Below are 14,773 nucleotides of genomic sequence, written 5' to 3'. Positions count from 1 at the left end.
ATGTCACATCTGCCCAACCTTTTTTCATTCTACAGTGCTAACACAAACTAAATTTGATTGCAACGTGTACGCGCCATATTGAGGTGGCAATTGAAAAGACAGAACGGGTTGTAGCATTTTCGAACTCTCAACCGTCAGTTTATTCATGGAGACTGATTCATATTGTCAAGCTTTGTGTAAACGTTTGAGAAACCTCGCGCCACTAAAAGTATTACCGCGTTTCTCTCGCCATAAGATACAAATCAAACCTGATGTTTAACTGTAATTTCAGATACTATTTTCGCGCGCGTCGTTTACGCGCCCATCTGATATCGTCTGGTCACAAACTCATGTTCATTTCGATCGTTGGACATTTATCGTACCAGAATACCACAACAATCCTGAACAGGACATGCAACTGACTTGACGATGACATAGTTAAATATTGAGAGAGAATTTTTGCAAAATACCCGTATAATTAGATATTCCTGTTAAAACTCAATTGCAGGTTGCACCTGATCTACCTGATCTTTTGGCATTGAAAACGATAAAACAATGAATTCACCTGTTAGAAGAAGTACCATGACCAACGCTTTGTGGATCTCCAGGCAGGGTATCAGCCACGAGTAACTGTTGTTGCCCATAGCGATACGAAGACGAGAGGTAAATTTAATAAAGTTGGATGTCAGTTGTTGCGGGGAAAGTGGTATCCAAGAGTACAAGCAGTAGGCCCCTTTATCGTGACAACGGCCACATGCCCGCCAGGAAATCTGGTAGAACACCTGATCGAACAGTGCTTCCGAGTTGAAGCATCGGTTGGTTTAACTCGACGTGGGAAAAAACAGCGTCCAGTATCTTGACGAAGAAATTTCGCTATAAATAGAAGTGAAGTGTCACCTATGGGCGGAAAATACTCTAGCAGATTTCACGGAACTACCGCAACGCACACACTCCGTTGGTCTTGTCGATGGATTTACAATTTTACAATATACCACTTGGCAGTGTTCTCATTTGGTCCAGTAGGTTTTATCACCCGCCTTGTCTTCCGAGAGGCGTTGAAGTCCGCACAGGTCTATGGAGTTACTACTGATTCAAGCTATGACGCTTGTACAGACATGTCTTACTTAACCTCCGTTTCGTGATCTTTCTCGGTTCTGAACGGCGGACAGAAACCGTGACCGATGCAGGGCTGTTTTTTTTTCCCCTGCCGGCGTTAGAAGTTCATTAGTCCCTCCTTCGTTTCACCTTCTACCGTCCTTCACTCAAAGCTGCGGATTGGTAAACAACACGGTGACCTAATGATATCCCGGGCTTGCCAGGAATACGCACGTGCATTAGGTCCCCTCGATAACTCCTCAATCGGATTCCACTACAGCTGACGACATCGCTGAGAAAAGTGTAACGCTCTCAATTGCCAACATTGGCGTGTTTCAATGACGACAAACATGTTTGAGGTAGATAGATACTGTACGTATTGTGTATACAACGGCAATCGGCACACATTCATTCGTTCAATATGCTCCAATATTTGCCACAGCTTGCTAAATACGGGAACATTCCATTACTAAATCCGGAGGGGGGTTGCGACAGTACTGTCGCCTCCAGTGGTCGAGAGCCCACAGCGAACGATAAACGTTTCACAGAAAGCGAGGTCGATGACAGGATATGGAAGTTTGCGGGCTGAACAGCGGGAGCGAAACACTCAGAACAGTAAGAACACGCCGTACACTGGCGCATGGCGACGAGGGCCAGGTGAATGATTCTAAAAGTTGTCCGCACCAACCGGAAGAGACGTATCGCGATATAAACTACACATCATATGGCATTTTTATACTGTATTAAAAGTAATAAAGTCACCGGTGCCTTTGATGGCAAACATATGGCCAGGATATTGAAAACGTGATATGTAAACCGTTTACTTTGTCGCTTTACTTTTTCCTCAGCGTTTGGTTATTTTAGACCGTATAATTGAGGTGAATCATACGACCTTTTGTCCACACACTTATATACCTTGGCACTGGTGTTTGCTTCAAACAAACACTCAAGCAGTATACACCATCAGTGCACTTTGAAAACAAAGACCGGTTTAGAATGGTTTGATGCTGGGGATTTTGTTATTATGGACAAACAAGGGATTGATCAAGTTTGTTGACTGACAAGCAAGTTCGCTTTCATTTCTCTCATTGGTGAACCCATGTGCTGCGAAGGTTTAAATGTAAGGGTACCAGCAACCCTGTATGATGGGGACGTGCGTGATCGATTCAAGTTCAAGTTTCTTGCATAATCAGAAGCCGGGCGTCAACCTGTGAGAGCTAAAGGTTTCTGAGTTTTGTCGCAGTGGCACAATTTTGATGCCACGGTACAACCCCGGGTGCGACGTCACGACCACGCCGTCAGAAACGAGCCTTGGGCTTGTCTGTCATATAATTTCACTGTTATTGAGGTACTGGAAACTGGGCAATCAGCGATAAAATCCAGATTGCCAATGTTATTGGCATTGTGTGATCAAGTTCTGATAACAAGATACGCTTCTTTCAAATTCAAAGTCGAAACTAATCCAATGACCTTGAATTTTCCATCGATGAAAAGAATCTCTACTTATGGATTGCATTGAATTGTTCCATAAACCTAGTACTCTGACCAGAACATAACCATACAGTATGTGAATAGTGAAGTATTCGTGATAATTTCAACACAGATTTATATTTAATTCACACAAACATTGCTAATAAATTCTTGTCTAAATATGCGCAAACTTTTAAAGAGGCCGCAATATTAAAAGAATGTCAGTTAAATGAAAATAGGAAGCGCCAAATATGTTTTTTATCGGCTCGACTTGAGGTGAAACGCACTACTGTCAATTGACCTGACAGTGACACCGTGACGTCATCGATATTGAATGACGTCACAAGGCTGGATAACTGCACAGACTGTGATAACTTCGGAAAGTGGTACGCGCAGTTGTTCATTTGCACATGAATTTTTGTTATTAGCCATCAGCCCCCGGATGATCCTTATCACCTTTGTACTGTAATGGTGGCTATACTATCATATCTCTCCCGAACCTCGAATATTGTATTTCACTGTCCATGATATGTCTAGTTCTCCAGCTCTCCCTAGCCTGCAAATGGCTTGCAAAGGCGCGATATATTGCCGCCTGTTTTGTGGCTAAATGTGCATATGTAAGCATATAATTTGAAATGAAAAATATATATTTCTATAGGGAAAATATCACGAAGGGTTAAAGTGACTGACAGTTTCCGAACATCCTAGAGAAGATAAGAGCAATAATAAATAGCGTCCCCTGTCGACAAGAAAATGTACAACATTAATTCCGCGCAACATCTCACCACAAATATTAAGTGAGCAAAAATTTTGAGAATATTATCGTTGTTATGTGCTAAAGAGAAGGAATGATTTCATTCATCTGTTCATAGTAAAAGTCCTCACAAAATGTAAGCCTACTGTGTTCTGTATGGAATTTTATCGTTAACAAAGGACATGTAGTCCAGAGTAAAACTCTTGCTACTTTGCAGCAGCTCGGAAGGTTATATTTTATTGGTAGATTGTAATTATTTACAGCAACTTGAAGAGTCTGAAAATTGGGATATGGTGTTGCTGGTTGGCTGTTAAGAAATAATTTGATAAGAAGAATGAGATTCCGCCAACAATTTGGCTAAAAGCTTCCGAGACGCCGCACATACATTTGCCAACAATAATGACATCAGACATCGCACAGAGAGAGAGAAAGAGAGAGAGAGAGAGAGAGAGAGAGAGAGAGAGAGAGAGAGAGAGAGAGAGAGAGAGAGAGAGAGAGAGAGAGAGAGAGAGAGAGGGGACCGAGAGAAAGAGGGGCTGTGTTTACGACTTGAATACCATAGTACTTAATACTTCAGGATACAGCAAAAACCTCAGCCAGTTGAACCTTAACGTGAACACGCTTACCATATATTCATGCCTTCTCGGGACATTACAAATTACCGACTGCAGATATTTGAACACGATTTCTATTAATTTTCTTTCCTCACTTGAGGGTAGAATGTGATTATAAACGTCCTTTCCCGCTCGATGGAAATTACCTCTCTTCCGGACAGGTGTTTTTTTTATTTTCGAATTTTACTGGATGGGGAACAGACGATCCTTCGGGAACAATTTTGTTCATTTCTTTATTTGAAATATATAGTTAAAGCCTGTGCAAAATTTCCCAGTCACACTTGCCTAGGGTAAACTAGAATGAGCATATAGTATAATGTACCATGTTACCTCTACCTGACCTAGTCCTGACCTGGCCGTTGTCGCATTTCGTTAGCGACAATAGAAAATCCTGCTGTATGTTAAGCGCGCTATTCTCAGCTTGGTTATTCAAAGAATGCGCCCAAAGCAGCAATGATATATCGTTATATGAAAACCCATTTCAAAGATATTTCCTCTTTTGGTTCAGAGCAGGACAAAGTAACACACTTAGTGTGACAGCTACGCACCGAATTCGCGGAAACATCGACAGAGACACGCATAAACAACGGGATATATTCGCGCCAAAACTGTTAAACTTATGGCTGTTAACGACCCCAGGGTTCCGATGATCCATAGTACTTCATATATAAAACACTTAAGCGACCAAAAGAGAGGAAAGACTTTCACTTGCACGGGAATTCAATTCATCAAATTTCATCTGGTTGTGCATTATCAAGTTGAACAAAAACCTTCCTTGAAAGCGGGTCCAGGAAGTGCAGCTGTGTTGCTTCATATTTTAAAGAAGGTTCGAATTCCTGTTACTTTGTTAGCGCGCTCTTTTTTACTCGATATATTAATGCGTTGGGTTCTAACAGAATTATTGATGGCTACCGTCACTCTACGTAATTAGGCCATCAACGAAATCCGTCAATCTTGGCGAGGACGTGTCAATTGTTGCGTTATTATTGGTCATATTTCGCCCCGCGGCGAATCCGCTAAGGCGCCAGCGTTGACGCACTCGTGTCAATTGCCAATCACGGAGTTCAGTTTCCTTACTTGACTGATCAATGAAATTCTTACAAACGCAAATATGTAAGCCACAAGATGCATCATACAGCAGCGTTTTGCGTTGCAACACAATATTCCTATAACTCTAATTTTCTGAAAACAAAGTCAAGCTATCCTTTCAACAATTCGCAGAGAAATTGCGAGGTTTATCATTACATTGATTTGGGTTGATAATATCTGCACCGTTTGGGGTCAATAATATTTGTTGTCCGCCCACTCTTTCGCAAAGGAAACTAGGGCTACTTTGAACCGTTTTGTTGTTGTTTTTGTTGTTGTTGAAATTACACAAATTACACTCTCTAGTGCTTATATTCTTCTTCAAGTATCCCAAATTATTATATTAAGTGTTTACAAATCTTAATCATCTTCCATTGCTAATGGTCCATCTCTTATTTAATCAAGAAAGAGAGGGAATTGGTCTTTAGATTCGCGTGGTCCAAACGGGGAAAAAACCTCTGAACAGAGAAAATGTTGTCAGTCTGAGAATTGCAGCTTACACAAAAATAGAATACTGTACGTACCTGTAAAAGGTACTGTATCATGCAAAAAAGCATAGAACGCTCTCTACTTAAACCGTTATAATGTGTCGAGATAGAAATTCCTGTCCTCAGGCTCAATTCTAACCATTCTTTCCAAGAGTCTAATCACCCGGCCTTGGTGATTTATCTATACTATAAAATAATGTGATAAAAAAGGTTCTGCATGATATTTTTGCATTGCGCTAACAGTGGACGAACACTCAGCTCCGGAACTCTTTCCTCAGAGACATACATGTAATGTCTAAGAAATTATTTTGATACAGTTTATATTGAAAAAACCGCGCCATCATACATAAGCCAAGATTTTGTGTACCGCGATCGTACGATCAACAGTCTTCCGTGACGCACGCACGTATTATTTCGAAGGCGTTAATGACGCAAAAAGTACAAGAAGAAGTGAAAAACTGACTGTATTACCAAAAAAATTAACTGTGTCACCATCGTTGCACAGTATGTCTTTGCCTCATTACGGCAAAAATGAAATCAACAAGATTCGACACGGTAATCAGAGCGCCATTGTCTGCCCTCAAGGCTGCCCAGGGTTTTTCTTAATTGATTGCTATCAGCTTGGAAACGTTGAATGAAAAAGCTTGTAATGTTGTTATTTTAGTTTGAGATTCTGTGCATTCTTCGCATCAAGCTACAGTTCGTTAGCTAAATGTGTTCTACAGGTCAAAATTGACTTACGGGGTCCTGGTTAGTTTTGGCAAGATGAAACGCAACTCGACACGCCTCGCTATCTTTTCTCGCTTCTTGCGATACCGCTAATTGGTGTCGATACGAGAGCTCGGGCATTGTGCGTGTGCAACCGTTCGGAAGATACGTGCTGCATTGGATGAGCCCCGCGGCAAACGCGACCATATATAGCACCGGTATATGTTACGTTTACCAGGCTGGCCGCCATCCCCTGTGTTACCTCTAGGAAGAAAAATGAAAACTTTAAGTTTGCGATGTTCGCAAAACTAAGAGAGTGAAAATCTTTCTTACTTCAAGAGGTTTAAGGTTCTAAGACAAGAAATTGACCTTTTTAATCTAACAATTTTCTGGTGATTGATAAGCTCAGAACCCCAGTAATTTATACATTTTCTGAAAACCTAAATATAGGGGAACATTTTGGTAACCACTGTGTCACCATTGTTTACATAACTATCACGTGACAATTAATTTGCATAACCTTTAAAAAATCTGTTTTCCCCATGCTTTGCCTCAATACTTCAAAATATCTGACTCAAACTCGCTTGAATGCAAGCTGTCACAACGCTATTTCAAATGTGTCTCAGATTTTTTATTTTGCTTAGTTTTTTTTTGTCCACAATTTTAAAGAAATCAACTAGGGTGAAACGTACCACTCTGGAAGTTTTTCGGGCATAAAAATTGTTTGAGAAGATTAAAAAAATTTGAGACATAATTTAGAAGATCGTTAAAACAGCTTGCACTCACAGAAATTTCAGTCACATATCTCAAAGCATTGAAGCAAAACATCGGGAAAACTGATTTTTGAAAGGTTATGCAAATTACCTGTCATGTGATAGTTATGTAAACAATGGTGACACTATAGTAACCGAAATGTTCCCCTATATCTAGGCTTTCCGAAAATATATAATTTACGGGGGTTCTGACGGTGACAAAATATGCTATTTGCTCATCTCAATGCCACTGACAGGTACAACGCCCTATCAAGCATTCCCACGTGTCCACGTCCAAGGACTGGAATAAATGAAACCGGGTAACTTTTAATTTCACATCAAAGACAATCCTTTCAGAAGAGTGTCCTTGGCCAGCATCGCCTCTCAACTGAAGGTTCGCAATTATACTGAATCAAGTTTCACTGTTACTGTTACCTAGCAATGAAACATTCACCACAGGATGAATACCCGAAGGTCTTCTGCAATGTACATGCATCGTTAATTGTGTAAGTGCCGGCAGAATTGTACAAAATTCAATGATTTCGCCTTCTAAAAGGCCTTGAAAATAACACAGGCACACATAAAACAGTTTTGTATCAATAGTCCGATTTGTCAACCATATGGTTACATTTTTCTTCCGATCGCTTATGAATAGTAGCATACTTTACATGTAGTCATTCGTCTGTCAAATCGTCACTCTAAAAACATATCTGCATATCAATATCTCTATGTATATATCTATGTCTGCCAGATACACACGCGCGCGCGCGTACACTCAAACACACACACACACACACACATATAAATATACATACAAACATAGTGTATAAATACATACAGTGTATACATACATACAGTGTATACATACATACATACATACATACATACATACATACATACATACATACATACATACATACATACATACATACATACAGACATACATACAGACATACAGACAGACAGACAGACAGACAGACATACACACACGGCAGTCAGCCAGCAAATATTCTCTCCGAGTCTTAAGTGTTTACTATACACTCAAAACTGAGAGCGCCTTTGAACCTGTCTTCGTCTCTCTGTCAACACGTTTTCCGTCTGCTCGTCTGCTGACTGCTTGAATGTGCCCGTCATTTCAACTTCGCCTACATTTTTCTTCAAGTCTGCCTGCTTCAAATTCTTTACCATTGCCGATGTTTTTGCCAACCCGCTGTTATTTCGTTTCCTTCTGCATCAGAATTTACTGTGCGCCTGCCTTATTTGTCCGCATTCTCTCTAACGAGCGTTTAATAATTGTGATTAAATGATCAGGCTATGCTATCAACTATTCCAATCGTTCGACCTCCGACACTTATTAAACGATAATTCACCCATCGTCGTTTAATTTATCATTTGTTAGTTTGCCCCAAAGTGACGATGTATTTCAAACTATCAATCACTTGGAATCGTTCTTTAAACATCCCTCAGAAACACTCCAATCTTCTTCGCCCTGTAATGTGCTTATTTTTCAAAAATGTTGGTGCGTTCTCTGTCGTATGCGCAATATGGCCGTCTTGTTCATAAAGCTGAGCATGGCTGTAGAGCTCCCGGATGTAAGCTGTGACCTGCGTGATGGAAGGCACTCATACTCTTTATATGAGATGGATACACCAAAACCTAAGATGGGTGCATCGACTTTAATTTTTAATGAAGCACATCGCGTGGAAATTTTAAAGCTTTACTTAGCCGCTAAGTGCTCGAGTAATGTCAAAACTGCACTTTCAAAAGGCCACACTTTTACGAGACGGGATTGGACAAGCGAAACTCAGAACTGGTAGTTTGATTGTATGTAAACAACAGATATGAATTTTTGTTTATACGACGACTAGATGGACATTATTCTCGTTATGTCGTACAAATTTCCTCTTATTTCGTTTTTAGTTCTATGAAGTTGAAGTTATTAATTACTAAAATATTCTGATCGTCAGTGAAGAAGTTTTTTACCAACTGTATTGGACTCAGTCAACAGTCGGTGCAAAAATACTGAAGTTGTGAGCTAATTTGGCTTAGCAAGCAAAACATACAATGCGCACATTTAACAGTAAAACTGAGACTCTCGAAATGGGTATCTTAGAAATCGTAACGGACAAATGCTACCTTTAGCATCAAACTACAATACGAAAGCATCGCGATCTCGCAGGAATTTAATAACCCCTGAGAACATCGAAGTTTGCTCATCCTTACACTGACAGACTTGTCAAGAAGATAATAAAATATTCACGATCATTGCTACATTCTAGGATTGAATTAAAACACCAGCCTTGTTCAATTCACGAGAATCGTTATATTTTAGATTGCTAATGGGTTTTTCAGAGATGCGCCTTAAGTGAAAAGTTATGAGACGAAGAGATGGCTGATATTCTCACGGGACAATAGCGATAAGTGCATCTACCGCAAATGACTTTCGAACTTTTCCGCTCTCGGAGATGATGGGGTCTCTCCAGCCCACCCCTTCTCTTGCCTTCATTTTGGTTTAATCTGATTGGTTCCCTTGCTGTAGATTGACCCCTGGGCACTCAGCAAATCATCAACGTTACACAAACTGGATGTACAGGTTTTAGCCATTTGCAGTAAGATTCGTTGGCAACTTAATCGAGTTGTTGCAAGTATCTCGCTACATAATGAGCGACCAAAGCCGAAACAGAGTCAGTTCCGTTGGAATGCGTCCTGGGAACATTTATTCAGACTCTAACATTTGAAACACCTTTATGGTCTTCCACTTGTAAGATCTTCAAACTCATATAATAAATACTTTTCACCGGCTTATTTTTGTGAGAGTCGAAAATTTTATTTTGCCTCATAAAGTCAAAACAGGGATGGCGACCATTTTGAATTTCAAGAGCAATTTTTTCTCCGTACAAAATTTTGCATGACGACCCATTGATTTTTATTCTTGATTTCGAAACAGGGTGGTTTAATGTTTCTCTACGGAAAGTTTGAGCAAAGGCTTAAGTCTTTCAACTTCAATGTTTTAGGTCTCATACGATAACGGCTAGATTGCTTAGGAAATTGGGACGGTGCCAGTGCAAGCCAAGACAACTGACAGGCATAGACTTCGTATAAATAACGAGCTGCAAAATGAAGCAGTTGAAAATGATTTTTGCCAATACATGTATTAATGTCTGTCCGGTTTCCCCTCCTGATGGCCATTTCCATGCACCCAGTGTGAAGACAGGGAGATGGACTCATAATTTTCGATAGCTATGTCCAGCTTTTATGAACTGTTTTGTCAGTTCTGTATTTCTCTAATTTCACCGACAGATGGCGCTCTCCGCTTCCAACATCGCTGAAACTGACGCAGATCCGCAACGGAGCTGTGATAGAATGTAGCACATGATCAACTTTTACTTCCAAACAAACCTCGGACAACATTATCCTATAAAAAGGATCATTTACGAAATACGTCACTGTGCCATCGCGCGCCACTGTAATTTATTAACGGTGCATTCATTTGCCGTATACAGCACGAAGCGGCCAATCTCTCCGGCAAAATACGTGGCTTTCCGCTGCGTGTGAGTATTTTGGTCAAAATCATCTTAGGAAATTTACTACCAAGCATGATAAAGGACCCTCCACAATCTACTTTTTCAAGTAAAATATTCAGCCTGTCCACAACCTCTTATCGCCTCCGACGCCAATAATGGATTGTATTTCACGGCCCACTCCCAGAAATCATGGGCATAGATGATATATTTACATTTATGACATCATAGACGCATAAATTAAGAGTTATTTTTATCAACTGGTGTAATTATAGCCCCAAGATCTGGACTATCCACTGCAGTTGACCGAAACCTCAGAGAGTCAGAAATCCTGGCATGGACTCTGTTTGCTTTTGTTGAACCCCGATGGAAGGAACTTTGATCTACTTATTTTGGTCCGATGAGAAGAGGAATGTAAAGAAGACACATGGCAAACATCTTCACTCACGACAATTTTTTATTCAAATACGGGCTTGAGTTCATTTTCTGGCGAGAAACATTACACAATGCGCCGCAGTATAGGGCTGTGCTGACAGGCCAAGTATTGGGTATTTCAAAATGCTGTAGGAACTAAAACAAAAATAAGTTTTTTTAAAAGTGAAAACGTGGTGAAAAAAGTTGACAAAATCAACATTTACTGATTTTCACCTTGCCTCTGTTAAGGAACAATAGGAAATCACCAACTTACGGACAAAACCCCATTTTGGGTTAAGAAAATTGTATCTAAACTGCAGACGCTACGCAAGAAGGTACAACCATAGACTGTCGAGATTCTCGAGGGTCTATCGTACAACTGGCATCAAAACAGCGCCCACACATTTCTTGTCTCCTGACATCACTCGTTCAAGGGACAGTATCTGTAACTTTTGACAAATTTAGTCCACTACATTGTTTAAATATTAACTCCAGGTTCCTATTCCACTTCCCAAAGTGTGTCGTGAAACACAGTATTAAGCTTGTCAACTAAGTTTGTAATTGTGTAGACTGCATCGTTAGGTGAATTTTAGTTCGAAATATGATTCAAATTTAAACAATTACTGTACATTTTACGAGTAGATACGCCGTGTTGACAAACTAAATAGTGAGCCTTTAAATATGCTTTGATGACTAGCAATTTCACAGGAGACAAAACAGTGGGACATCTATCAAAAGTTACAGCAACTTATGCAATGCAGCCGTGTGGCAAAACGCGCCCCCTACAGTCATCTTTTGTCACCATCATGATCGCAAACCAAGCTGTTTGTGTAGTTAGAACTGTAAATCTACACGTGCGCATAAGTAGAGTTGTGAAGCCGTGCAGCTAGACATGCTGTTAACAATATAACATCGCTCTTTTTACATCGCTGTTATTGTGTGGCTCGGTGAGATTTCTTATCCCATCGCAAATCGACAATCGCGCATCACGCACCCCCGGGAAGAATGCATTCTACAGTCACGGGGAACATTGCCAAACATCGGCTTGAGCGCTATCGAGTCATCAGACACGGTTTGAAAACTCGCCTGGTATCGCTCTGCCTTGAAAAAACAGCGATCAATCGCGAACGATTATTGCGTTCAAACGACGGTCATTAAACCATTGTGGACGGCGATGAGTCGCGATACGCCGAGGAATGCTCTGCTTAAACGACATTCGACAAAGATTAATACGCCGAGTTTACTCAGTTTACATTGAAAACAGTGTGTCTTTTACATACGAAGCATTACAAATGGATGCAATGGCCCGCGATGCACACCATCACGGGTATTTATCTACACCATATGGCCCTCTTATGCTCCCCGTGTACGTAGCCGCAGATTAATGATTGCATGTTGACATTTTGTAATCGTGTCGCGCCCGACATGAAAAGATTTAACCGGTGAAAATATTGCTCGGTGCTTGAATCTGTATTTAATAAAAGGCTTTTCTAAAACGTTTGCGGGTCCTGTTATGTTTAATTATAATATCATATTAGGTAAGTACCGCAACGACGAACCTGTATGTATTTTTTCTATGTATTTTTTCAAGTTTTGCTCAATCGCGCTGGATGACGTCATATGGTGTGATTGATTATAAACAACCAATCAACGCTCAAAATTAATCTAAACATAACATTTCCATATGCTGCACAGTAGATTCCACAGATAAGAGGTACAACTCAAATACGAAGCAGCAAGCCAACATCCCATTCAGCGCAAATATCCAAAAGAATACATTCTGCTACTTTTGTAGCTGTAGCAATATTTTCTAAATCTGTTTTGAATACACGCACACGTAGCTGTAACTCATGGTGATTTTTTCACTAGTTTTATAATTAAAAAAAAAAAATTTAAACGCCAGCTGTACTTTCTTCTTGTTCTATTCTTCAAAGTATGTTGATATACACAGTATTCAGCTTGTCAACCCAGCCTGTACATGCATATACTGCATTGTTATTGTTGACAAGGGAATTCTTTTCCGGACTAGAATTTAAAAGTAAACAATAACAGTGCTTCTAAAAAGTACAGACGCTGTGTTTGCAAGCCGAATAGTCGGTGTATCAACATGCTATGGTGAGTAGAACAAGAACTTGCAATGACATAGAAACAAAAATAGTGGAAGGTTTAATACAGCTACTGTCCTTCTAAAACAAAAAAAATACTTATTGGTATACAACAAGACAAACAGATGCATCGAACAAAATACAGACTTTAGAAGATGAAAGTCGCGCTGAGGAGCGGTGATCCAACGCTCAAGTTTAGTTCAAATATTACGTATTTCACCCACGTCTGCATGTGCCCTTAACGAGAATTCTACCATTACACACAAATGTTTACCCCTTCATGAATCTCTCTGAAAGCGCTAAACGCGTTTCCGTGGTAACACCGAATTCTTGACGTAAGAGGTTTTAATGCGTGTGCGCCCGAAGACGGCAAGCTCAATCTTTCGTGCTGATATTTGGTTATTAAGTGAACTACAGTATTCAAGGCACAAAGCTCACTTGTCAAGTTGTTGATTATTACGTGTACGAACTACATCAACACCGGTTTCCACTGGCATTTGACGAGGTAATGCAGTATTATCCTCACGTACTTCTGCCAAGCATCACCAAGTCCAAATTCTTCGGTCGTTTCCAAGGAACAACCGTAATCATTTACATTAAAATTAATTCCTATTTTAGTCGATTTGCATTAATTCAATTATTTGATTGATATTTTGGATAAATTGGGTAGTCATAACCCGAACGAACTTCGACTTCTGCTCAGGAGAGTCAACCGTCTACCTCAGGCATGCTATAGGATATCTAAATCAACGAGTCCTGTTTGACCCTTCCCCAGGTACGCCTCCAATCTCGCCTCCTGTTCTTAATACGTCTGTCTCAATGTGTCACGTATTTGGAAAAGCTTGTGCTAGCATTTTTCAAGTAGTGCAAAGCCCCATGCTGCATTGCACAAACACCGTCAAATATTGTGGTTATGTTGGACCGCTTTAGCCACAAGCGCACGCTGTAAATTTCGTTGTTGTTCGACGGCTTGGATAAGCTCTCATTCTTGAAATGTAATTCACGTTTTGGCGCGAATTCTTAAAGGTCATTTCCCGCTAGTGTCATTACACCCTTCCTCCTGAGCAGTCCTTGATATTGAGAAATAAACTCTTGTGGAATTCTTGGAAGTGTTAAAGAGGCGGCTTAAATGAGTGAAACTAAGCAGAACTCTGTTGCCGACATACCCTTCTAATTACCATGTGTTGACAAGGCGCAAGAATCTGCGCAATTCGAAGCACGCACACAGAGTATCTGGCTGTACTGGCATACGTAATACAGGGTTATCGTTGACAAGAGTTCTAGAATAACATGGCCGATGGATGTATAGTTTATTTTTCAGTCGACCTCTGACAGTTCTAATCTCGATCAAAAAGAGGACAGAATTGTTGAGCGATTTGTCACGTCTGCATCAAATAGTTCACGGGAAGAGGCAGCCAGGGGATTGTTTGTTTAGGTGTTTTTTATGCTTGCTTGTGTTTTATATAAATTTTGCTATATGCCGGAGTTGTTCGTACCTCAATTTGTCCAATTTTGAGTAAAGACCCCGGGAACTGTTTACTCGCGTAGACTGTGATGAAAGTGACGTTCAAAATAATGTCATATACAAATCTCATTCATAATGCATAGTTAGTAGTATATTGAATGCGACCAGTGGATGTTACACAGAGGTTTCTTAAAGGGGCAGGTTATTTCAGCTTTATCTGACAGCAAATTAACCAGCTTGATGAAATTTTCAATGAAACACAAAGGAATAACACAATGTAAATACTCAGTGTCAACAAGTACTAATGCGGGAATAAGGGATA

The 14,773-nt window shown here is 40.2% G+C and overlaps 1 protein-coding gene across 2 annotated transcripts in view; it reads right to left on the bottom strand.

Annotated features, from left to right (window-relative positions):
* LOC139142501 (neuronal acetylcholine receptor subunit alpha-10-like) overlaps positions 1 to 14,773 on the bottom strand; it is a 101,207-nt gene that overhangs the window by 41,141 nt on the left and 45,293 nt on the right. The window contains exon 1 of one of the 2 annotated variants that reach the window (XM_070712455.1): positions 545 to 796. The exons of the other annotated variant lie outside the window; for it this stretch is intronic. Coding sequence (XP_070568556.1) covers positions 545 to 623 — 79 coding nt within the window. The 5' untranslated portion in view covers positions 624 to 796. Of the gene's footprint in view, positions 1 to 544; positions 797 to 14,773 lie in introns of those variants that run through there. 2 annotated transcript variants of the gene reach the window in all.

Source organism: Ptychodera flava, chromosome 10 (genome assembly GCF_041260155.1).
Source record: "Ptychodera flava strain L36383 chromosome 10, AS_Pfla_20210202, whole genome shotgun sequence".
NCBI classification, from domain to species: Eukaryota; Metazoa; Hemichordata; class Enteropneusta; family Ptychoderidae; genus Ptychodera; species Ptychodera flava.
Note: the sequence above shows the minus strand (reverse complement) of the source record. Positions and strands in the feature narration are given on the sequence as shown.